Source organism: Mustela nigripes, chromosome 16, assembly GCF_022355385.1.
Source record: "Mustela nigripes isolate SB6536 chromosome 16, MUSNIG.SB6536, whole genome shotgun sequence".
In the NCBI taxonomy this organism is placed as follows: domain Eukaryota; kingdom Metazoa; phylum Chordata; class Mammalia; order Carnivora; family Mustelidae; genus Mustela; species Mustela nigripes.
The window spans coordinates 43,494,866-43,520,305 of NC_081572.1; the positions used below are offsets into that span (position 1 = coordinate 43,494,866).

General features: G+C 38.0%; 1 protein-coding gene across 2 annotated transcripts in view; it reads left to right on the top strand.

The window, feature by feature from the left end:
• Positions 1–23,850, top strand: part of GOSR1 (golgi SNAP receptor complex member 1) — a 52,127-nt gene extending 28,277 nt beyond the window's left edge. For both annotated transcript variants that reach the window (XM_059378732.1, XM_059378733.1), the window contains exons 7-9: positions 11,991–12,020; positions 19,989–20,071; positions 21,903–23,850. In XM_059378732.1, coding sequence (XP_059234715.1) covers positions 11,991–12,020; positions 19,989–20,071; positions 21,903–22,027 — 238 coding nt within the window. In that variant the 3' untranslated portion in view covers positions 22,028–23,850. The remainder of the gene's footprint in view (positions 1–11,990; positions 12,021–19,988; positions 20,072–21,902) is intronic.
• The last annotated feature ends 1,590 nt before the right edge of the window (positions 23,851–25,440 follow it).

The window sequence follows — 25,440 nt, forward strand, 5'->3', positions numbered from 1 at the left end:
GATTGAAATTGAACACCTCTGCTTTGCCCTGCCAAAGATAGTCAAGAAAATGAAAAAACAAGCCACAGACTCAAAGAAAATATTTGCAAAGCACATATCTGATGTACTGTTGCCTAAAATATACAAAGGACTCTTAAAACTCTACAATTAAAAAGTAGGCAAAAGATTGACAGCTCATCAGAGAAAATAAGCAGATGGCAGATAAGCATATGAAAAAATGTTCAACATCATGTCATTAAGAAATTACAAATTAAAACCACTAGATACCATTAGATACCTATTAGAATGACTAAAATCCAAAACACAGCACCAAATTTTGGCAAGAATGTGGAGCAGTAGGTACTCTCACTCATTGCTGGTGGGAATACAAAATGGTATAGCCACTTTGGAAGCCAGGTTGGCAGCTTCCTTAAAACACAAAATATAGTCTTACCATAGGATCCAGCAGTCACTCTCCTAGGTATTTATCTAAATGAATTGAAAACTTGTGTCCAGACAAAAACCTGCACACAAATGTTTATAGAACCTTTACTCATAATTGCCAGAACCTAGAAGCAACCAAGATGCCCTTCAGTAAATGAACAGATAAAGTACAGCACATCCATACAATGGAATCTTATTCAGTGGTATAGGTAGTAAGCTAGCAAGCCCCCAAAGACATGGAGGAGGAGCCTTAAATACTCGAAAGAAGCCAGTCTGAAAAGCTTGCATACTGTATAATTCCAGCTACATGATAAAAGGCAAAACCATAGACAGTAGAAAGATTAGCTGTTGCCAGGGGTTCAGAGTGGGAAGAGGAGGAAGAAGAGTAAGTAGGTGGAACACACGGGAGATTCAGGGCAGTGACACTATTCTGTATGACACTATAATGGTGGACACATGACATTATGCATTTGTTAAAACCTGTAGAACTGTATAACAGAGAGTGAACCCTAATGTAAACTATGGATTTTACTTAGTAATTATCAATATTGGTTCATCAGTTACAATAAATGTACCACACACTAAAAGATGTTAATAATAGATGGGGGAAATGGGTATATGAGAACTCTATACTTTCTGCTGACTATTTCCATAAACCTAAAACTCTTCTAAAAAATAAGCCTCCTAAGTTTTAAAAAATGGAAAAAGTGACTTTCCAAGAACTCACTGCTAAAATCTAGCTTTACTATTTTTCCTTCCTAAATTAGAATTTTGAGTCTGTCAGATGCTTTACTTTTGTCCTTAGGTACCTTCAGACAATTACAAAACAAAATTTCTATGCCAAATAAACCATAAAAAAAGCAAGTAAAGATATTCTTGATCTACCCAGACTAGAAGGAAGTAAGCCACCTTATTAATTGAATAGGGATTACAAATAATTTATACTTTCATCTTTGTTTTTGTGTATTTCCCAGATGTTATCTGTGAAATAACTATCTGTTAGCACTAAGACAGTTTTTTGTAACCTATTGCAGCTTAATTGCCATTTAAAAAAAAATTTTTTTTAAGATTTTTTTTTCATTTGACAGGGAGACACAGCAAGAGAGGGCACACAAGCAGTGGGAGTGAGAGAGGGAGAAACAGGCTCCTTGCAGAGCAGGAAGCCTGACGTAGGGCTCTATCCCAGGACCCTGGGATCATGACCTGAGCCGAAGGCAGAGGCTTTAACCCTCTGAGCCACCCAGGCGCCCCGATGTTATCTCATGATTTTGCCAAATTTCTTATATTTTGTTGGCTTAAATTGCTCTAAAATATGTGCTTGAAATCCCATTTTTATTCGTGAAATTTGTGCCATTTGCAGTATGTGTTTGAGGGAAATGAATTATTATTAAAAAGAGAATTATTTTAACATGGCTTTAGTGATTCCTCTGTACAATAATTGGTGATGAAATTTGGCTCATTGTTTTCAGCTAGTTTAAATTGGTCTTGAGAGAAACAGAAACTTGTTGCTTAATTACAGACTCCAGATAACTTTATGGAATGCCTCCGAGCTGTTATGAAGTACTAGTTTAAGAAGGATAATTCCACTTAATTGTATACGTTAAGCCCCAAAGGAAAGCAATTTTAAATTCGACTTTTACTAGATTATACCATCTCTTCATCTCTCTCTCTCTTTTTTTTTTTTTTTTTTAAGATTTATTTATTTGACAGAGAGCCACATAGCAAGAGAGGGAACACAAGAGGGGGAGTGGGAGAGGGTGAAGCAGGCCTCCCACTGAGCAGAGAGCCTGATGTGGGGCTGGATCCCAGAACCAATCCCAGAACCGATCCCAGGACCCTGGGATCATGACCCGAGCTGAAGGCAGACGCTTAATGACTGAGCCACCCAGGAGCCCCATATTATGCCATCTTTATGGAGCCACTCTGTTGTTGAGTGGTAGCCACACTATGGTGTTTATTCAGTGGAGGGCTTAGCTAAATGAGTAAGGATAGTTGTTCCTTAGTGGCCATTTCAACCTCATTTCTTCCAACCAAAATCTAATAGTTAGGCTGACTTATTAGCGAGTGCAGTGAACTTTAGCCCTGTTCTATGGGCAAGAACAGATAGAAAAGAAATGCCATTGTATTTTCAAATCTTACAGAAATCGAGTAATTAAAATAACTGTATCTGGTAGATTTTCTGATATGTGTGAAGTGCTTAGCTTTCTATTTTTTCATTGCTGTCTGCTGTCTAGGCAGATTCACTTGCGATTAGTAAGATAGAAATGTATTTTCCACGCAGTAGTTTCTGTTTTTTTTTTTTTTTAAACATTCATTCACCATTGATTAACACCATTGTACCTTTATATTCAGTCTCACTGGGAATTCGGTTTGTGTTACTATCCTATGATTTCACTCATATGTGGAAATTAGGAAACAAAACAGAAGATCGTAGGAGAAGGGAGGGAAAAATAAAATAAAACAAAATCAGAAAGGGAGACAAACCACAAGAGTCTCTTAACTCTAGGAAACGAAAAGGGTTGCTGGAGGGGCAGTGGGTAGGGGGAAGAGAGAACTGGGGGATGGGCATTTAGAGGGCACTGGACGTAGTGAGCACTGGGTGTTATGTGCAACTGCTGAATCACTAAACTCTGCCTCTGAAACTAATAATACACGGTATGTTTAAATCAAATTAAATTTTAAAAAGAACAAGAATCTAGGGGCACCTGGGTGGCTCAGTGGGTTAAAGCCTCTGCTTTTGGCTCAGGTCGTGATCCCAGGGTCCTGGGATCGAGCCCCACATCAGGCGTTCTGCTCAGCGGGGAGCCTGCTTCCCCCTCTCTCTCTGCCTGCCTCTCTGCCTACTTGTGATCTCTCTCTGTCAAATAAATAAATTAAATCTTAAAAAAAAAAAACTTTAAATTTTACATTTTACATTCCTGCTAATAATGTGCGAGTCATCTAGTTTCTTCATATCCTCACCTGCGTTTGATGTTGCCACTTACAATTATTTGAGTCATTCTGATAGCTGTATAGACATCTCTCATTGGACTTCAGTTTCTGTCTCCCTAATGGCTAATGAACTTGAACATCTTTCCATGTGCTTATTTGTGGTCTGTCCTCTGGTGAAATGTCTCTTCATGTCTTTTGCCTGTTTTCTAATGGAATTGATTTTTTTTTTTTTACTGTGGAGTTTTGAGAATTCTTTATATTTTCTAAATATTAATCTTCCATCAGATGTGTGGTTTGCACTTATTTTTTTCTCAGCCTGTAATTTGTCTTTTCATCTTCTTAACAGGGTCTTTTCCAAAGCAGAAACTTTTAATTGTGTTGAAGTCCAAAGACTTTCTCTTTTTTTTTTTTTGTCCCATTAATGTTTCATGATTTTATTTTACATTTAAATCTATGATCCTTTTGGAGTTAATGTTTGTATAAGATGTGAGATTTCAGTTAAGGTTCATTTTTTTTGCCTATGGTTGTCTAATGGCCCTGACCTGATTTGTTGAATGGCTCTCTCTCTGACATTGAATTGCTTTTGCATTTCGGTCAAAAATCAGTTTGAGGGACGCCTGGGTGACTCAATGGGTTAAAGCCTCTGCCTTCAGCTCAGATCATGATCCCAGGGTCCTGGGATCGAGTTCCACATCGGCCTCTCTGCTCAGCAGGGAACCTGCTTCCTCCTCTTTCTCTGCCTGCCTCTCTGCCTACTTGTGATCTCTGTCTGTCAAATAAATAAAATCTTTTTTTTTTTTAAATCAGTTTGAATTGTTTAGTGGATACAGTTTTCTGTTAGGGCGATACAAATGTTTTAGACCTAGATAGAGGTGGTTGTTGCCCAACAATATGAATGTACTCTAAATGCCCATTTTATTTTATTTTATATTTTAAAGATTTTATTTATCAGAGAGAGAGAGCGAGCACAGGCAGACAGAATGGCAGGCAGAGGCAGAGGGAGAAGCAGGCTCCCCGCCGAGCAAGGAGCCTGATGTGGGACTCGATCCCAGGACGCTGGGATCATGACCTGAGCGGAAGGCAGCTGCTTAACCAACTGAGCCACCCAGGTGTCCCTAAATGCCCATTTTATAATGGTTGGATTTTGTTACATGATTTCACTTAACTTTTAAAAAATCAGCTTAGATATTCACCTCAAGTGTTTATTATGAGATACACATGAGAAAAATTCAATTGGACATATCTGTGTGGGACAATTTCTGGACACTTTTCTATTCTGTTGATCTCTGTGTCTGTCCCTCTGTCCTTTTTTTTTTTTTCCCTCCCCACACAGTCTTGATTACTGTAGCTATGTAATCAGTATTGGAATTGAGTAAACTGATTCCGCTCATTTATTCTTTTTTCAAACTTTGTTTTAGCTGTTCTAATTCTTTTGGCTTTCTTATAAATTTTACACTGATCTTGTCTATATCTAGCAAGTGCATTAAATTTATAAGTCAGTTTGGGGAGAATTGACATCTTAACTATGTTGAGTTTTCCAATCCATGAATGTGGCGTGTGTTTCCATGTATTTAGGTCTTCTTTGATTTCTTCATCAGTGTTGTGTAGTGTCCTGTACGAGTTCTAGACAGGTTTTGTTAGAATTACACCTGTGCTTTTCTTTTTTGAACAGTTAGAAATGGCATTGTCTTTTTAAGCTTGGTGTTCACATGTTTTTTGCTAGTACACAGAAATACAAATGATTTTTGCATGTTTATATTATATAATGCAACCTTGCTGAACTCACTCACTCTAGGAGTTTTTATGTAGATTATTTGGAATTTTCTATGTAGACAGTCTTGTCATCTGCAAATACAGTTTATTTCTTCCTTTCCATTCTGCATGGCTTCTCTTTCCATTCCTTGCTTTATTGCATGGCTAGAACTTTCCAGCTCTGTGTTGAATAAGAGTGGTGAGAATGGGGTTCCTTGCCCTGTGCCAGGTCTTACAGAGAAGTGTTCAGTCGTTCACTGTTAAGTACAATGCCTATCAAGCTGAGGAAGTATCCCTCTGTTCTTACTTTTCTGAGACTTTTTCTCATGAATGGCTGTTACGTTTTGTCAAATGCTTTTTAGCCTGTTCATATATGGTGGGTTACATTGATTGATTTTTGAATAATTTTTTAAAAGTTTTTATTTAAATTCCAGTTAGTTAATATACTATGTAGTATTAGTTTCAGATGTACAATATAGTGACTGAATACTTCATACAACACCTCGTGCTCATCACACAAGTGCTGTCCTTAATCCCCATCACCTATTTCACCCATCCCCCCACCCACCTCCCTTCTGGTAACCATCAGTTTGTTCTCTGTAGTTAAGAATCTCTTCCTTCGTTTGCCCCTCTCTCACTCATTTTTCTCCTTACTTCTTTTATTTCTTAAATTACACATTTAAGTGAAATTATACAATTTTTGTCTTTCTCTGACTGATTTATTTCACTTAACATGGTATTCTCCATCTAGCTCCATCCATGTCATTGCAAACAGCAAGATTGCATTCTTCTTTATGGCTGAGTTATTACATACATAAATATATATACACACACACCCAAGACTGGATACCCTTCTCATCATTTACAGATAAACTGAGACTGAGAAAAGTAACTTGATCATCAGTCACACAGTTAATAGCAGAAGTGGGATTCAAATTCAGACAGTCCGACTTCAGAAATTTGCCTCTTGTTACCTCAATAAATAATAGCTCTCTTCCCCTGTTTCTCCACAATCAGTTTAAGTTTCCCCTGCTACTACTAGATAATGAGTTACCTTTACTTTAATAAAAATCTACACTCTAAAGGTTCATTCCATCTCTCTATTCTTCCCCTGTCCTCTCATCTAGCAACCTCTGAGTCACTGGAGGATCTCCCCATTCTAAATTGTATCATTCTAGGAAATAATTTAAATAACTACAGAGGAGAGCACACTATCCATATTCTGGACTCAACAGTTCTTTGACCCTTCAGTCCAAAGAATGAACACATGAATGCTCTTATAATTTCTTTGGTCTTTCTCAGATTTGGTAACTTCTCTCCTTGTTCACAGTAATCATTCAATTTTTGTCTTTTTTTTTTTTAAAGATTTTATTTATTTGTTTAACAGAGAGATCAGGCAAAGAGAGAGAGGGAAGCAGGCTTTCTTCTCAGCAGGGATGCTGAGGCAGATGCGGGGCTCCATCCCAGGACCCTGAGATCATGACCTGAGCCAAAAGCAGTGGCTTAATCCATTGAGCCACCCAGGCACCCCATCTTTTTTTTTTTTTTTTAAGGATTTTTTTCATTTATTTGAGAGAGGGAGGGAGAGAGCACACAAATGGAGGAAGGAGCCAGAGAGAGAGGGAGAAAATATGTATATATATATGGCAGTGTCTGTATTACATTCCAGATATAAGAGAGATCATATGGTATTTATCTTTGTCTGTCTTGATTTATTTCACTTAGCATAATGTTGTCATGGTCCATCCATGTTGTTGCAAAGGCAGTATTTCATTCTTTTTTTACCACTGAATAATATTTCATTATATATATCACAATTTCTTTATCCAGTCACCTGTTGATGAACTTAGGTTGTTTCCATATCTTGGCTTTTGTAAAGAATGCTGCAGTGAACATGGGGAATATATGGGAATGCATATATTTTTTTGAGGTAGGATTTTTGCTTTCTATTTTTTGCTTTTTTTTTCACTTCCCAGAAGTGGAATTGCTGGATCATGTGTTCTATTTTTAGTTTTTTGAGGAAATTCTATACAGTTTTCCATAGTGACTCCACCAGTTTATATTCCACCAGCAGTGCAGAGGTTTCCGTTTTTCCACTTCCTTCCAACATTTGTTATTTCTAATCATTTTGATAATGGCCATTTTAACAGGTATGAGGTGATATCTTACAATACTTTGATTTGTATTTCCCTGATGCTTTATGAGGTAGAGCCTCTTTTCATCTATCTTTTGGCGAGTGGTATGTCTTTTTTGGAAAAATATTCAGGTCTTATGCCATTTTTTATTCAGATTGGGTTTTTGTTTTGTTTTGTTTTGCTACTGAGTGGTAGGAGTTCTTATGTACGTTAGGTATTAGCCTCTTATCAGATATATGATTTATCAGATATATGATTTGCATATATTTTCTCCCATATATTTATCAGATACATGATACATGATTTGCATTTATTTTCTCCCATTCAGTAAGTTGCCTTTTCATTTTGTTGTTTCCTTTGCTCTGCAGAAATTTTTTCGTTTGGAAAAAAAAAAAGAATTTTTTAGTTTGATGTAGTTCCACTTGTTAATTTTTGCTTCTGTTGTTTTTGGTGTCATATAAAAAAAATCATCACCAAGATCTATCAAGGAGCTTATTGCCTACATTTTCCTTTAAAAGTTTTATGGTTTCGGGTCTTATGTTCAAGTCTCCAATCCATTTTGAGTTAATTTTGTGTATGGTGTAAGATAGAGTTCCAGTTTCATTTGCATGTGGCTGTCCAGTTTCCCCAACACCATTTATTAAAGAAACTGTCCTTTCCCCATTGTATATTCTTGGGTCTTTTGTCATAAATTAACTGACTGTATATGTTTGGGTTTATTTCTGGGCTTTCTATTCTGTTCTATTGATCCATATCTGTTTTTATGCTAGTACCATACTATTTCAATTACTATAGCTTTGTAATATGTAGTTTGAAATCAGTGAGCATGATTCCTCCAGCTTAGTTTTTCTTTCTCTAGATTTTTGTGGCTATTCAGGGTCTTTTATGATTCATTACAAATCTTAGAATTGTTTGTTTCATTTCTGTAAAAAATGCTGTTGGAATTGTGAAAGAAATTGCATTGAATTTATCTATTGCTCTTGGTGGTATGGACATTTAAACAATATTCTTCCAGTCGATGAGCATGGAATGTCTTTCCATTTATTTATGTCTTCTTCAGTGTCTTTTTAATTAATGTCATTTCCAGTATGTAGCTCTTTCACCTCCTTGGCTAAATGCATTCCTAAGTATTTGGTTCTTTTTGATGCAGTTGTAAATGGGATTTTCTTACTTTCTCTTTCTGATAGTTCATTATTAGTGTATAGAAACAATAAATTTTTGAGTCATGGGTTTGTGTTCTGCAACTTTACTGAATTCATTATTCTAACAGTTTTTTGATCGAGTCTTTAGGGTTTTCTAAATATATAAATACATGGCTATATAGAATATGTCACCTGCACATAGTGACAGTTGCCTTGTTCATTCCAGTTTGGAGGCTTTTCATTTCTTTTTCTTGCCTGATTGCTCTGGTTAGGATTTCTAAAACTGAATAAACTTGAATAAAAGTGGCAAGGAGCGCTTGGGTGGCTCAGTCATTAAGCATCTGCCTTTAGCTCAGGTCATGATCCCAGGGTCCTGGGAAGCCTGCTTTTCCCTCTCCTACTCCCCCTGCTTGTGTTCCCTCTCTCACTGCATCTCTGTCAAATAAATAAATAAAATCTTTAAAAAGAGTAGGCATCCTTGTTTCTGATCTTAGCTTTCAGCTTTTCATCATAGATGTTGTTGTGTGCTTCTCATGGATGGCCCTTATGTTGAGGGTATGTTTCCTCTGTACCTGCTTTTTTGAGAGTTTTTATCATAAATGGATGTTGAATTTTTTCAGATGCTTTTTCTGCATCTGTTAAGATGATCATGATTTTTATCTTTCATTTTGTTGGTGTGATGTATCCCAGTGACTGATTATAGATGTTGCACCATCTTTGCATCTCTGGAATAAATCCCACTTAATCACGGTGTATGATCCTTTTTTACTGTATTAAATTTGGTTTGCTGACATTTTGTTGAGGATTTTTACGTCTGTGTTTATCAGGAATATTGGCCTATTCAGTAGTCCCCTCTTATCTGTGGTTTTGCTTTTCATGGTTTCAGTTACCTGTGGTCATCTGTGGTCCAGAGGCAGGTGACCTTACTCCTGACAGTGTGTCAGAAGGTCAGTAGTAGCCTAATGCTACTGTTCATTCCCCTCACTTCATCTCATCATATAGGCATTTATCACCTCATATTATCACAAAAAGAAGTGTGAGTACAGTACAGTAAGGAATTTTGAGAATGAAAGATCACATTCACATCACTTTTACTACAGTATGTTGTTAACAATTACTCTATTTTACTCTTAGTTCTTGTTGTAATCCCTTACTGTTCATAATTTATAAATTAAACTTTATCATAGGTATATATGTATAGGAAAAAACATAGTCTACATAGGATTCAGTACTGTCCACGGTTTCAGGCATTCTCTGGGGTCTTGAAATGTATCCCTCATGGATAAGGGGAGACTAGTAGGGAATCTGCTTCTCTCTCTCCCTCTGCCCCTCCCTTGCTTTTGCACACTCTCTCTGACTGTCTCTGTCTCAAATAAATAAATAAAATCTTTTTAAAAAACCAAGCAAATTGGTTTGGGGCTGCCTGGATGGCTCAATTGGTTAAGCGGGGTCATGATCCCAGGATCCTGAGATTGAGTCCCATGTCAAGCTCCCTGCTCAGTGGAGAGTCTTCTTCAACCTCTCCCTCTACCTGCCACTCCCCCTGCTGTGTGCGCACTCTCTCTCTCTCCCCATCTCAAATAAATAAATAAAATAAAATAAACTGGTTTGCTGAGATTGGCAATGTAATTACTTACTTTCATATTGTACTTCCTGCATCCTAAAATGACTTACTTTTTTTGCCCTTCGATACACTAAAAGGCTTTAATGAGGACAGTCAACCAAACCATTGTTTTGAACAAGGAGATATTAACCCAATTCTAGTTAACCACTCCCTTTTTTGTGAGTTTATGACCACCTTACCAAGACACCTGTAGGCATATGTAGTGTCTGTCTCCATAGTAAGGTCTGCAGAAGTTAGTACCTTGTCTTTGTAGCCCCTGTCTGATGCAGCTTTCTTCCAGGGCACTTCTATACACATTTGTTAACAAAACAAATGCATACTTATCAATAGAATTCATCAGAACAGTGGGTTTATTTGGAAATTTATATCAACTTTATGCTTAGTTTTGGAATTAGTCCATAGTTACTGAGAAATTACTGTAATAATAGCAAAAAATACTTAGTGTTTACCATGTACCAGGTTCTCTTCTAATCACTATACATAAACTTCTCTAATTCTCTTAATAGGTAGGGGGGTTTTATTTCTTGTTTTTTGTTTTTGTTTTTGCTCTTTTGCGTGTTTATCATTCCCATTTTACAGGTGAGAAAATTTAGCCATAGAGTAATTTATCTAATGTCAGATAGCTATTAAGTGGTAGAAACAGCATTCAGAAGCCACATAGTCTGGCCCTTAATTCCTCCACTATCTTTGTAATTTTTGAAATTATTATTTTTTTTTAAGAGTGGGGAAAGGAGTGGGGAGGGGCAGGGGAAGAAGGAGAGAAAGAATCTTAAGGAGGCTCCGTGTCCCACACAGAGCCCAAGTTGGGCCCTGGCTCACGACCCTGAGATCATGACCTGAGCCAAAACCAAGAGTCAGACACTTAACTGACTGAGCCTCCCAGGTGCCCCATGTTATTTTTGAAATTCTTAACAAAAATATTATTTTTGAAAGTTCATCTTTGTCCCCTAATTCCTGCAGTAACTTAGATTTCCTGGTCCACTACTTTATTATGATACCTCCAGTTACTAGTTGATACAGTGAACTTAAAAATTCTTTTGGAGGGGCACCTAGGTGGCTCAGTGGGTTAAGACTCTGCCTTCAGCTCAGGTCATGATCTCAGGGTCCTGGGATCAAGTCCCGCATCGGGCTCTCTGCTCAGCAGGGAGCCTGCTTCCCCCTTTCTCTTTCTGCCTGCCTATCTGCCTACTTGTGATCTCTCTCTGTCAAATAAATAAAATCTTCTAAAAAAATTCTTTTAGAAAGAAGTAGGTAGGAAGAAATATGCACGTAATAAGTTGAGAACCTGCCATGTGTCTTGCACTCTGCCAGATGGACACAGATGTCTAGGAGTTAGTTCTCCTGCTGTCCCCTGTAGGGCAGCACCTTTACCAATTTTGATGTCTATGAATTCCTCCCTGAAATACTAGACTTCTCTCTTTTCCTTGTGTAATGCATAAAGACAAATGTTTGACAGATCAAAGGTGCATTTAGTGTCTTTATTCACATTCTTGAATTGTACAATTGGTAGGCTAAAATCTGGTTTCATTTCCAAAACAAGAAAAATGTTTTCCGAAAATGGAAGGAACTTTAAGGTGGAAATAATTACTACTTATAGGCGTCAGAACTGTATTTCCTTATCCTGTCTCAACAAGTTGGTTGTAATTCTTAAGTTTTGAAGAGATGGTGGTGACAAGTTTGAGCTATCTAGATTAAAGAAGTTTCGTTTCTTTATGCTGTCATTAAAACTGTTCTGTCTTTAATCATTGAGTATATCTGTGGAAGAAATAGATTTAAGCTAACAAATACAAGTAAGATGAAAATTATATATATGGATCAGTTACATTTATTTTAGAGCCCAAAATATTCTCTAGATGCTTTCAAAAGTCTTGGGTATTCTGTTTATATAAGTAGCTGAGAAGTTAATCACTAAAATGTAGAAAAAATATAAGTTTTAAATGTACCTTAATAATTTCAGAATTTTAATTTCCATTTTATTTGCAGCTCAGATCGTCTGATAGAAGAGACAATAAGGTAGGAAAACATTTTTGTTTTACTTTAGTGTGTTTTTTGTTTGCTTGCAACATAAATGAACAGATTAGGTTAATCCTGTAACTAGCGTTAAAGTTAATTTATCATTCTTAAAGATAGGAATTACACTAGATTGTGATGTATTTTTACTGCATCCTTCTCTTATCAAGAGACATTTGAAGCCCAAAATATTCATTTTTAGAATTAGGCTGATTTACTTAGGTTAATTCTTCTGATTAATTCATACTCAGTACTTTCAGCTTCAGTTTTTTCATTCTCACTTTTTAATGGAAAACCATTTTAGACATGTGATTTGGTAAATATCTTATTTATACCATTTATGTCGATTTGGTTTCTATCACAGCAGCTGCAGAAAATCTTCTGCAGTCATATTTAGTATTATCTGTCATAATACTGAAGTAGTTTATTACTTAAGGTAAGGGACATTTATTAGTTGGTTTGAACTGCTTAATTCTGTAGGATTGGTGAATTACTAGATACTGTCTTATGACGGTAAAAAAGTAAATGAACTAGATGTGATCTCTGCAGTTGAGAATTCAGCAATGTCTGAAGCATTTTTCAGGAAAGATACAATGATCTACATGGAAACATCAGCAAACATGTGTACCCTTACTTGAGGCTGTGGTATTGTGCTCAATTGCTTTACCTGCTTTATTTTATTTAATTTCTTCAATAACCCATGAAATAAACACTGTGTTCAAAACAAAAAAGAAATTAAGGTAAGTAATTTGCCTGTGGTCACATGATTGATACATTGTATTGAGAATTCAGATCCTCAAATCTGAATCTCTTTAATTCTAGAACCAGAGCTCTATCTAAATGACTACCCTGTTTACCATCTTGTAGAAAGAGTACAAACTTTGGAGTGTGCTTTGGTCTGTGCTACTTATCAGATCTCTGTTCTTGGATAAGTTACTCAGGGCCTTCATTTTGTTAGTGTTTAAATACAGGGATTGATGATAATACCTACCCTAAAAGATTATTGTGAAGATTAAATATAATGTGAGGTAAAATGCCTAATACAATGCCTGGCTGATAGTGGGTAATCTGTAAGTAGTAGCCATATTATTAATGCAGACTTTTTTTAAACCTTTTATTTTGATATTTCAGATTTCAGAATAATTCCAGTAGTACAAAGAATTCCCATTTACCTTTTACTTAGATTCCCCACCTTAACATTTTGCCACATTGGCTTTTTCATTTTTTTCCCTAAACTATTTAAAAATAAATTGCAGACTTGATGCCTCTCTGCCACTTAATATTTCATCATTCATATTTTAAATATGTATTTATATTGATAGGGACTCATAGATTCTTATTTTATTCAGTAGGTTATAATGTTTCTATCATTATTTAATAAAGTATAATCTCTTAAAACAATATGCAGTTATCATATCTGGAGATTTGGTTTAAATTACATGCACTGGGTTGTCCATCTGAACAGTTTTTGCACCGTTGCCTAATTGTCAACTGAAATATTTTCCTTGTGACTCCTTCCCTTTCATCAGCACATAAAGTGAAATCACATTTGCCAAGAATTTTTCACTTAAAGTTTCCCTATTATCCTTTTCCTTTTTTTCTTCCTTTTATTTCTTGCTCTTTCTTTCTGATCTTCTTTAGGCCAGGCTTCCTTAATTAAGCTTTTCAACTCAAAGCTGACCTATTTAAGGACTAGTAATTATGAGTATAAAAATTTGGGATACTTCCTACCATAGGAACATTTGAGAACCATAGAATCCCTGCTACTACTATTTTGCCAGTTAAGAAACTAAAAAAAAAAGTAATTAGCAGTTTTTTAAAATTTTATTCTTTTCCTTTATTTAGATCTGGTAGGTACCATAGGTAAAATTTTATTGACTCTTAAGGTAGTTATGATTAATTTTTTTTTTTAAGATTTTATTTATTTATTTGACAGAGAGATCACAAGTAGGCAGAGTGGCAGGCAGAGGGGGAGGAGGAAGCAGGCTCCCTGCTGAGCAGAGGGGGTGAGGGGGTGAGTCGATCCCAAGACCCTGGGATCATGACCTGTGCCAAAGGCAGAGGCTTAACCCACTGAGCCACACAGGCGCCCCAGTTATGATTACTTATAAACAATCTAAAATTTAAGTGTCAGATAATAATTATTTTTGCATATTCTATATATAACAATTTACTTTTTTCTTTTGGAGATTTTAAGAATTTTTAAGAATATGTGCACAACTGGGGGCACCTGGGTGGCTCAGTGGGTTAAAGCCTCTGCCTTTGCCTCAGGTCGTCATGATCCCAGGGTCCTGGGATCAGAGCCCCACATCAGCTCTCTGCTCAGCAGGGAGCCTGCTTCCTCCTCTCTCTATGCCTGCCTCTCTGCCTACTTGTGATCTCTGTCTGTCAAATAAATAAATAAAATCTTAAAAAAAAAAAAAGAATATGTGCACAACTGAACTAATATTTTTAGTATTTATTCTTAAGCTTTAAGTGTATAACTAGTCTTGTCTTTTGTTGAGAAAATAAGTGTATGAGCTTAGTTTACAGAGCAGGTAAGGAAGTTCCAGTAAGCACATCAATGATTTATCATTTTAAAAGCATTATATATTATTTGGAGTTTATGTTTTGCTTCCGAGTATTTGACCCTTGAAATAACAACCTAGATTTCACTCAGCTTGACTCCAAATGATGTAATGAGATGGGAAAATATGTCTAGATATACTCTGTGTGGTACTGGCAATCATGCATATTCAACAAGATAATAACATAATGATATCCATTCTCTAAGGAATACAAAGTGCTTTGTGGAAATTATTTTTTAATCTTCTTTATCTCTTCTGAGTCAAAGTGCGAGAGAGACAGTGGTAGTCCCAGGATAAAAAACAGAGGCATATATGATTCGAAGCTTGCCTTCAGAGGCTCAGCCTCACTTTAAATCAAATTGTGTTACTTTATACAAAACCGTAATACCCGTTTTAAAGGACATTATAAATTTATGTTAAAACAACCACATTTTAAAAGTATCGTATTCTATCACAGACATAATTATGAATAAGAATAATGATGCAAAGGGTGTTGTTAGTTTGGACTCTTCTTGTGTTCTTTTTGGTTTGGGGATCTAAAATTCAGTGTAAAATTAACATTGCCAGCTTCCTTCCGTTTTATTCTCGTCTGGTTGTTCTTCAGGCCTGCTTCACTGCACTGGTCCTGGGGTGCAGTTACCCTCAAATAACCTTCAAATAACCTCCTTTATTGGATCACTTATTTCTTGAATTTAGGGTCTTCCATTTTCTTAGTTTATTCCCTCATTATGCTGAACCATGTTCTTTAGTAGTTTCCTGAGAAAGAACAGGAGGTACAATTTTAAACTTTTCACATCTATTCTTAACTTATTGTTTAGCTAAGTTAGAGAGTTCTAGGTTAGAAGTAACTCTGAAATTTTTGAAATGCTATTTTCAGTACTTTATAAAAAAGATTTTATTTATTTAGGGGTTCCTGGGTGGCTCAGTGGGTTAAAGCCTCTGCCTTCGGCTCAGGTCATGAACCCAGAGTCCTGGGATCGAGCCCCACATCAGGCTCTCTGCTCAGCACGGAGCCTGCTTCCCTTCCTCTCTCTCTGCCTGCCTCTCTGCCTACTTGTGATCTCTGTCTGTCAAATAAATAAATTAAATTTTTTTTAAAAAATTTTATTTATTTATATGACAGCACAGCTTGCGGGGGGGGGGGGTGCAGCAGGCAGAGGGAGAGGGAGAAGCAGGCTCCCCACTGAGCAAGAAGCCCAGCCTGGGGCTCAGTCCCAGGACTCTGGGATCATGACCTGAGCCAAAGGCAGAGGCTTAACTAACTGAGCCACCCAGGCACCCCTTTGGTATTATTAAGTCCAGTGCCAACTAAGATATCTGGTCCTTAGTATGTGATGAGCTTTTGTCTTCTGGAAGCTTTTAGGACCATCATTACTTTCCCCCATGTTTTGGGTGTTTTTTAACCTCCCCATAGTGAGCTGATCATGCATCTTTTCCAGTTCATTGCACTGGGTATTGAGTGGGCTCCTACCGTCTGGAGATTCATCTTCAGTTCTGGGAAATTTTCTTTTCTTTTCTTTTTTTTTTTTTTTAAGATTTTATTTATTTATTTGACAGAGAGAGATCACAAGTAGGCAGAGAGGCAGGCAGAGAGAGAGGAGGAAGCAGGCTCCCCACTGAGCAGAGAGCCCAATGCAGGACTCCATTCCAGGACCCTGAGACCATGACTTGAGCCGATGGCAGTGGCTTAATCCACTGAGCCACCCAGGCGCCCTGGGAAATTTTCTTAAACTATCATTTTCCCACCTCCTTGTTCACTGTTTTGTTTTCTGGTTTTTGTTTTTAATTTTAAAAGGCAATAAATATGTTGGGTCTCTGTTGTTCCTGTCTTACCTTTTCTCCATTTTCCATTTATCTGTTTTTCTACTTTCTGAGGGGTTTACTCAGTTTGTCCTTTTGACACTTCTATTACATTTTCATTTCTATCCTTTCTTAAAATTTACACCAGCCCTTTTCTAAAGGATAGGTACATACACACACATATATATACATGTATTTATATGTTTCATGGATATGATGCCTTCTTTTCTCTCTCCCTGAAGACATTAAATATAATTTGATTTTAGAGTTTCTTGAGCTTCTGTTATTGCCTCTGTTTCCTCAGATTCACTTTTCTGTTTGCTGATTGGTTTGTTTGGATTTCTGTCTTTCATTAGAGGCTCTTCTCAAATTTGTAGTGATTCTTGGTTCTTAGTTCATATTTAATTTTTTTAAAGATTTTATTTATTTGTTTGACAAAGAGAGGGTACAAGCAGGGGGAGCAGGAGGGAGAAGGAGAAACAGGCTCCCGCTGAGCAGAGAGCTTGATGACGACGTGGGACTCGGTCCCAGGACTCTGGGATCATGACCTGAGCTGAAGGCAGGCACTCAATGAACTAGCCATTTAGGCGCCCCTCTTTGTTCATATTTAAAGGGGAGGCTCCAAAATCCAGTACTTGGAAGCTCGTTCTGTGTCCATAACTTGTGGGACACTTACCGAGTGGTAGGCATCGCAGTGGATGATCAGAAGGGATCCTGGCCATTTTGTAGGGAGCTTCAAGGTGTCAGTATCTCTCAGGTGTCTTCTAGGTTAGAACTTCCCCTGAACTGGGGGGCCGTCACCTGACTTCATAGGTCAGGGAAGGAAGCATAGGGGTCTGACAGTTCCTTGTACAGATTTCTAAGAACTCCCATCTTTAGTCCTGTTCCACAGTTTTGCCTTCAAAGATACCTGATCCCCTCAATTCTTGATCTTTTCTAGGATCTGGGAAAAACTTTTCTCAATCATGGTTTGAGTCGTAGTGGTACTGAGGCAAGTATCTGCAGCAGATCGGTGCTGATAATGTAATTCACATTTCTTAGTTATTCAGGTAGAATTCGCGCAATTTTCTTTTCAGTTTTCATTATTCAAGATGTATATTTTAGAAAAGTACAGTGTTCTTATTTTAACAATTCAAAAGTAAAATGTATAAAGAAAAAGTTTACTCCCTGGTTAGTGTCCCTCCGTTTCTATCCCCTGAGTAACTTGTAGTAACTGACATTTGTTAATATCTACTACGCTGTCACTGCCATACAGACATATACAAAGGTATTTATTGCTTGAAATGAAAGAGAATTCATACTTTACACATTCTGTGACTTGCTTTAATCATTCAATATATCATAAACATTCTTCCAGGTTAATAGAAATAATGCCATCTTACTCTTTTTAATAACCAAATGTTATTTCATAGTAAGGTTATATCAGAATCTGTTAAACCATTCCAAAGTTGTTTCCATGGGGGAAACAGTGCTCATATATCCTTTTATCCTCACACACTTTTGTTTCTTCTTCACCTCCTTCTCAAATCTTGAAATTTCAGTTTGATTCATCGTTTGTTTAGAGTATTCCCCCTAGCATTTTCCTCTAGTAGGATACCTGGTGTTGCCTGTTCGAAAGTATCTTCAGTCAACTCCCAGGTAGGTTAGGCTGTTAGAGACCCCTGAGCAGAGGCCTATCAGGCGGTAGTGGATGGCCCAGCACTTTTTCCTTCTTGGGTTGGGCATCGCAGCAGCTGGTGGACTGTCAGCTCTCAGCCGATAGGTTCCTCTAGTTGTACGTAGCCACCGCTCACCAGCTGCAGGTATGGGGGCAGCTCAGCCCATCAGTGCAGCTCCCCGCATGCGGCTGCATCTCTTCGCTCTCTGGGCTCCTCACAATGCAGTGAAACATAGGTCTTTGCCCCAGGCTTGAAGAAAAATCTAGTCTTCCATGCCATCAGTTCCTTGGTTCTTCCCTTGTTTGAGAGAGTATAGCCTGCCTGGCTTTCTTCCCTGGGAATTTCTAAAGAACTTGGTGGACCAGGTCTCAGGTGGACCAGGCCCTCCCCTTCACATCTGCCTTGTTCTGGTGTTCTTCCATGGAGGAAATCAGACCAGAGATGAGGTCAGGAGTTATGTGCTCTGATTATCATCTTCCCAGAATCTCTTCATCTCTGTTATCTTTTTTTTTTTTAATGTTTCAAATATTTTCAGCATTATTCGAGGATATTCTGTTTCCTGCTGTTTCTTTCTTTCCTGCTGTAGCATTCCCCTGATGTGTTAACATCAAAATGGATACTGACTCTGCCCTCTAGGTTTCTCGTGTCCTGGGAGATAAGGGTATTGAAAGTGAGTCCTGGCACTGATAGCAAAAAAAATATTAGCTGAGATCTTTTAAACAGTACATCAAAGTAGTCGCATGGAAAAGACTATACTTTGTATAGTCTCGTTAAGAGAAGGGACTTTTCCCCATCTCTCTCAGTTGTTTAGTGAATGTGTAACGTTTGTCACCTGGCATGGAAACCCAGGAAAATGTTCAATGTGTCTCCTAAAATCTGCATAATTAGGGCGCCTGGATGGCTCAGTTGGTTAAGCATCTGCCTTCCACTCAGGTCATGATCACAGGGTCCTGGGACTGAGCCCTGCATCAGGCTCCCTGCTCCACTGGGAGCCTGCTTCTCCCTCTCCCTCTGTCTGCCTCTCCCCCTGCTTGTGCTCTCTCTCTCTGTCAAATACATAAATAGAATCCGTTTTTTAAAAAATTTTTTAAAAAGAGGGGTGCCTGCGTGGCTCAATCCTTCCTTGGGCATCTGCTTTCAGCTTAGGTCTTGATTCCAGGGTCCTGGGATCAAGCTCCACATGGAGTTCCTTGCTTGGTGGGAAGCCTGCTTCTGCCTCTCCCTTTCCCATTCCCCCTGCTTGTATTCCCTCTCTCACTGTCTCTCTTTAAATAAATAAATAAATAAATAAATAAATAAATAAATAAATAAATATGCCTAATTGGTTCTTAAGTAGAATTCTGGAACATAATCTTTTCATAAATTAAGGACTGGTTATATACGAATATTTTGTGATGTGTTACACTTTTGGTTCTACTTTTATGATTGTAATTTCCTACTTCCCTCTCAACAGTTTTTTCCTGATTAAGGATATTTTAATACCTGGCCCTTTTCAAAACAATTTTTTTTTATTATTTTATTTATTTCGGGTGGGGGGAAGAGAATACAGGGGGAGAGGAAGAAGCAGGACTCAATCTCAGGATGCTGGGATCATGACCTGAGCCAAAGGCAGATGGTTAACCGATATAGCCACCCAGGAGCCCCTTTCAAAACCATTTTAAGAAGCTTTTATAATAGTGATTTAGTCTGTTATTTCATTGGTTACTTTGGGAGAAATCACAGGGAATGGCCTTCTGCTTTGTCCTTCAGAGGATATTAGTGGGGATGGAATGGTCATTTGAGAAAAGGAGAGTGTAAAGGTGACTTGGGAAATGATTTTTTTCTGCCCGTGCTTTTTAACACGATGTTGCTTATCTTAGTTTTCTGTTCACTTTTTAAGGGTCTGATGGATCTGTGCAGGATAATTTTAAATGCCAGTGTAATTATCTTCTCTTTTCCTCCTTCAGCATTGCTATGGCAACAAAAGAAAATATGACTTCCCAAAGAGGAATGTTGAAGTCGATTCAGAGCAAAATGAATACTTTGGCCAGTATCCTTTTTGAAAGTTTAAAATCTCTAGTTCTTGGCAGGGGGGAGGTGTCTATGCTTTTTTTTTTTTTTTGGTCATGTTGCCATCATCAGTAGCAGTTGAGGCCATTATTACATAATATGAATATGCCTTGCATTCCTACTTTATAGAAATTATACCACTTAGCGCCATTTGTAAAAGATTGTACACTAGAAGTCTGATATTAATAGATTTAGAAAAAAATTATCAATTTGAATTTTCAAATTATTCACAGTATTATTTTACATTTTAAAAGCTCTTGAATCCATGTTAGAATGCCACAACATATATTATTCTTACCTCAACATTGTAAATGACATGCTTTTTCTTCTGTTTCCAGTTTGGAGAATTAAGTCAGTGGCAGATGCTTAGAAGGAGAAGGAAGGAGACAGCCAGCCATAACATGTTGTAGATGAGTGTAACTGCCAGTATTTTCATGTGACTCTTAAGCACAAGCTGAGTGCTCAGATAGTTTTTGTGACCTCTACTTTTAATTCTTGAGTTTTCCTGACTTGAATTAGATTACTAATACTTCCATGAAAGCCAGTGGAGAAACTTGTAAGCCTGTTACTCTGAAACATTTTGTTTACTCTCTGAGAAGTCAAGCCTTTTGGAGAAGAAAAGTTTTCTTTCCCAATTACAAATGCTCTGTATGAGACTCATACCTTGTAAAAGTTACTGCCTATTATTTCATGCTTCCTGTTGTATATTTTAAAAGTTATTTCTGCATTTTTTTTTCATTATTTCAAAAAGCACATTAATGCTTAACAGTATATAAAGCTCTATTCTGGGTAGGAAGGGAAATTCAAGATTACTAGAAGACACGGTCCTAAACATAGAATACGTAGAATGTGTAAGTACAGGAACATGGTCCCTGCGGAGTAGTTTAATTACAGGAAAATGCAGTACAGACTCAGCTCGCTAGAGTTGTAGGTGCTTTTTGTTAGTGGTTTTTCTGACTTTGCTGGGATCCCTCTGTTTAAGAGGGCGTACCTGCAGGTGTGTTGTTGGAAATGCCAAGCAATATAGGAAGGACAGGCATTTGCTGTGGTCTGCAGCATACAAGCTAGAGTATGAAGACAGTTTGAAATACTAAGTAAAATGTAGTTGTGACTATTTTTAAACTTCTAAAATTGGAAATTTGCCATCTTTTTTAAATGTTTCCCACGTAGGACAGCTAGAGCAATGTAACCCACTTTCCTACCATATCCTACCTACTGCTGCAAAGTATATTTAAAAATTTCAATAATTCACCAGCGACTGATTTATTCAGGCCCTAGATTTGGTTCCCACCAATTGACCGATTCTAAGGGGGTTTTCACCCCGTGAGGAGAGGATCAGTTACTTCTTCAAAACTCTTCTGGCAAAACGTACTACTCTGGTGAGAGAAGGGGTTTAAAGAGAGATGGTGGGGGGGGGGGGGGGGGGGGGAGGGGAAGAGGGGGGAGGGGAGTAGGGGTGGGGGTGGGGAATAGGGCTGCAATAGCAGCAGTAGTTGCCGGTACCGTGCCTCCCTGCCCTGCACACCGGCTCCCACCCTGACCTGAAGCCTGGTAGTAATCCCTCAGTTTGTTTGGGACCTTGAGCCTGGTAGTAATCCCTCAGTTTGTTTGGGACCTTGAGCCTGGTAGTAATCCCCCAGTTTGTTTGGGACATGTGTTTTTTAAGGGCTCCCTCAGTGTGATTTTCTTGCCCTGTATTTCTTCTCATTATTTATTGTTTCTGGACCACATTGATCTCTATTTCTGTGACTCCTGTGACTTTTCACTAAAGAGGCTTCTTCAAATATGACCTTAATAAAGATTTCCCAAAGATCGTTTTCCTGCTGTGAACAGCCTGATCCAGCGGATCAATCTTAGGAAGCGGCGAGACTCCCTCATCCTGGGTGGGGTCATTGGCATCTGTACCATCCTGTTGCTGCTGTATGCTTTCCATTGATGGAACACCTTGGGGGACTCTTGGCGGCCTCCACTTTCACACCCTGATCTGGAATAAAGAAACGTAGGAAGGAGAAGTTGATTGTCCTGATGATTAGCCTGACCAGCAGGAGTAATTCAGGACTGACAGCCGTGGACTCTGTGTTGTGGTCAGGGTGAGCTGAAGCCACAGTTTCTCTGTGCTGTCTTTTCTAACACACATTTCCTTCTGTTATGAGTTAAAAAAAAAAAAAAAAGTGTCAGTTGCTTTTGTCTTCCCAGGAGGTAAGTAAACCAATCAGAAACAGAGTTTCTGTGCTTCAGTAATAGTATGGAAGGCAGATGACAAGCCAGGTCTTACAGCTGGACTCCAGAAAACCAGGTTTCTCTGTATCCAAAGACTGCTTTCCTTTTAGCCCCCAGACTGGCTTGTGAATAAAAATAGTTCTTGTGCTTTTATTTTACACTCATGATGAGAAACCACAAGTCATTTCCTGATAAGCTGTACTATAAATTTCTACTCTGTGTCCCTGTTTTGGTATTCAAGGAAAATTACATTTTTCACAGATTCTTTGAGATGCCAACAGGTCAACTTCCACACAGTTGTGGTTGTCTGAAACAGAAGACAAACAGTGCAAAAAACCTTTTTTTTTTCCCTTTCTTTTTGTAAATTGTATGCACACTGGGGTTGACTATATTACTGGAAAAGCATCAAGAATAACAGGCTTTTTTGTCAGTCATTTTTTGATTTTTTTTTTATTTCTTTCATTGGATTAATATTTGCTACTACAAGTCAATGAAATTCCAGTTCTACCGTGATAAAAGTAACTAATAGCCAGTGTCTGTCATTGCCCTCACCAGTTCCTCAGAGTGAGCGGACTGCTCAGTTTTCAACTGATTATTCAACAAGCCTCATGTAAAAAGACATTGACTGAGGGGTCACCATCCAAATGATTCCATTTGTAAATGCTCCATGGTCTAGGAGCAGAAGTTTGAGAACTGCTGCCTGATGTACTAGGAATTCTGGGTGTTATGAAAACCTGTTCATTCCAAATCTGTTCATCCAGAGAACGGTTTTACTGTTAAAGGTGTATGTAACAGAATCTGTCTCCGTCTGCACCTGTCTTCTACTACCATCCCTGGACAGTGACAAAATTTTTAAACTACCACCAGAATTCTTTTCAGGTTTAACCATTTCTCCATTTCTGCAAATGTATGACTTGTCTAACTGAACTACCACAGACAGCTTGAAGCTTCAGCATCTGCACTCCTCACCAAGAAAGTTGCTCCTCACCATTTGCAGTTGACTCTGGTATTGATAGTATTGGCTTCAGACTGTGCCACAGGGAATAAAAGGATATTAGTGTGTAGTTCTTAACTGCATCACAGTGCGTGGGTGAGGACATTCAGGTGAACTGAATCACAGGCTGATGTTATGCTAACCCCTGGTCTGGTACAGAAACAAAGGTTTTTCCTTCTGGTGTCAAAGTTTTATTATGTCCTGGGTATGAAAGGCATTTGATACTTTTTTTTTTTTTTTAAACTTACGGGGTTTATTTTTCTAAATATGGGTTGATCGATCAGTTACTTGATTGGGGATGCCCTTAAAAGAAAGTCTGAGTTTTCCCAACATGAACCTTAAAGGATCAGAGAAGTTCATTTATTAAATTCTCTGTTGGGAGAACAAAACTTCTCTCCCCTGACACTTTATTATTATCTTTGATTTTTCAAAGGGCCTTGATTGGTGATTGTGCCTCAGCTAGAATTTATTGGGACTTTCATTGCTATATGGTTGGCATTTATAAAATCTGAAGTATCATAAATAAAGTTATTTATTTAATTATACTACCAGTCTTTTTTACTGGTCTTGTTATTTGGTACATTCATTAAAGCTGATTATATGAGGGTAAACCGAGGGCCTGAGCTAACCTAGCTTGCTGCACTAAGCAAACGTACTTTTGATGGGTGATGAGCCTCTCAGTTAGGGTTATTCTTAAATGAAGTAATAGAATTATGTTGGTTATTTTCATTTTGAAAATAAACCAGTTCTTCCAAGGAAGTTGAAAAAGCTTGGTGTAGATATTGGTGTCAGGTAAGTCTTTCTGACTAACCGCCCAGTGCTGTAGCCCATAGTGAGGTGACCCAGGGCAAGTGTAGATAGCTAGGTTCCTCTCCTCTTATAGTTCCTTCATTTGCAGAAACAAGCCCTGGAATAAGGAAATACAAGTATGCCATGTCATTTACAAGAAGGGGATTTGAATCCCATGATGGCTGATTTGAATTTTCAGTTTCATGCCATTTAACTTTTTTTTTTTTTTAGACCATCTTAGTTTTCTCCCGTTTTTCTTCTGCCCTTACAGACCTGCTGCTAGGCTCAGGAGCCAACTGTAAGTTGCTTGTTAGAGCTGGGAGGTCAGAAGGAAGTTGCCTCTTAGGGGAAATTATTCTCCCTCAGCCTTTGTCTTACATAATAATGCATCTTTCCTTTGGGATCATTTTAGTAACCATTCAAAACTTTCCTTTTCACTAAGAAGTATGAAAAACCCTGGCAACATAACGGACAAAATTCCCAAAAGTGTACTTCTGAGATTTTGTTTTAATGTGTGCTGATAACTTTAGTTAAAAATGTTTAATTGACCACTAAATTCAAACCCAATTTCCAAGTGCTTCAGATGATCTGTCCTGGCTCTCTCTATATTCTTCTTAGTGTTTTGAAGGATGCTGAAGGATTCCCTGTAACCTGCATTGCTCACCCTTTATTTTTCTAGTGTTAGAAAAGGGCTTTCCTTCTCCACTGTTCCTCTTTCCTTTGTACCAAACTTGTATAGAAAATACCTTTTTCCCTGCTATGGATCAGGCATTGGAAGTAAAATCCTAAAAACTAATACAAGTGAAGAGAGGAGACATCACGGCGGGCACTTTTTATACCTGAAACCAAATAATACTTACTTTAATTCTTTCCTACTGGATGCTGAACACATCTGACTAGGAAAATGTACTTACTGAGCCTTTTGATGTCATGACTTTCGGCCTCTCTGGAACAGAGGCCCCTTGGACTTGCATTCCTACCACTGATCTGCTATTTCACTTTAATAATCTCAACCTGATGAAAAGGACTTCAAAGAACTGGACTAACCTTTTTGGTTTTCTCATACCTCATTTTTGATCATTAGCCAGATACGATACCTTAGAAACTGACGCAGTTCTCTAACTTGCCGTGGAGGATAAATGGCCATGTCTAGGATGACACTAAAATCTGTGGTGAATGTCCCTAAAGCACAACCGGATTCCACTCAGAAAAGTGAACCGATTGCGCTCCGTTCTTTCGGGTCAGAGGTTGTTTAGTCGGGTCTCTGTTCAGATGCAGAGCTTTTCATCGTGGTCTTTTTAAACCAAGCTTGTCTTCCTTTTATAAACCTGCATACCCTTAAGCTT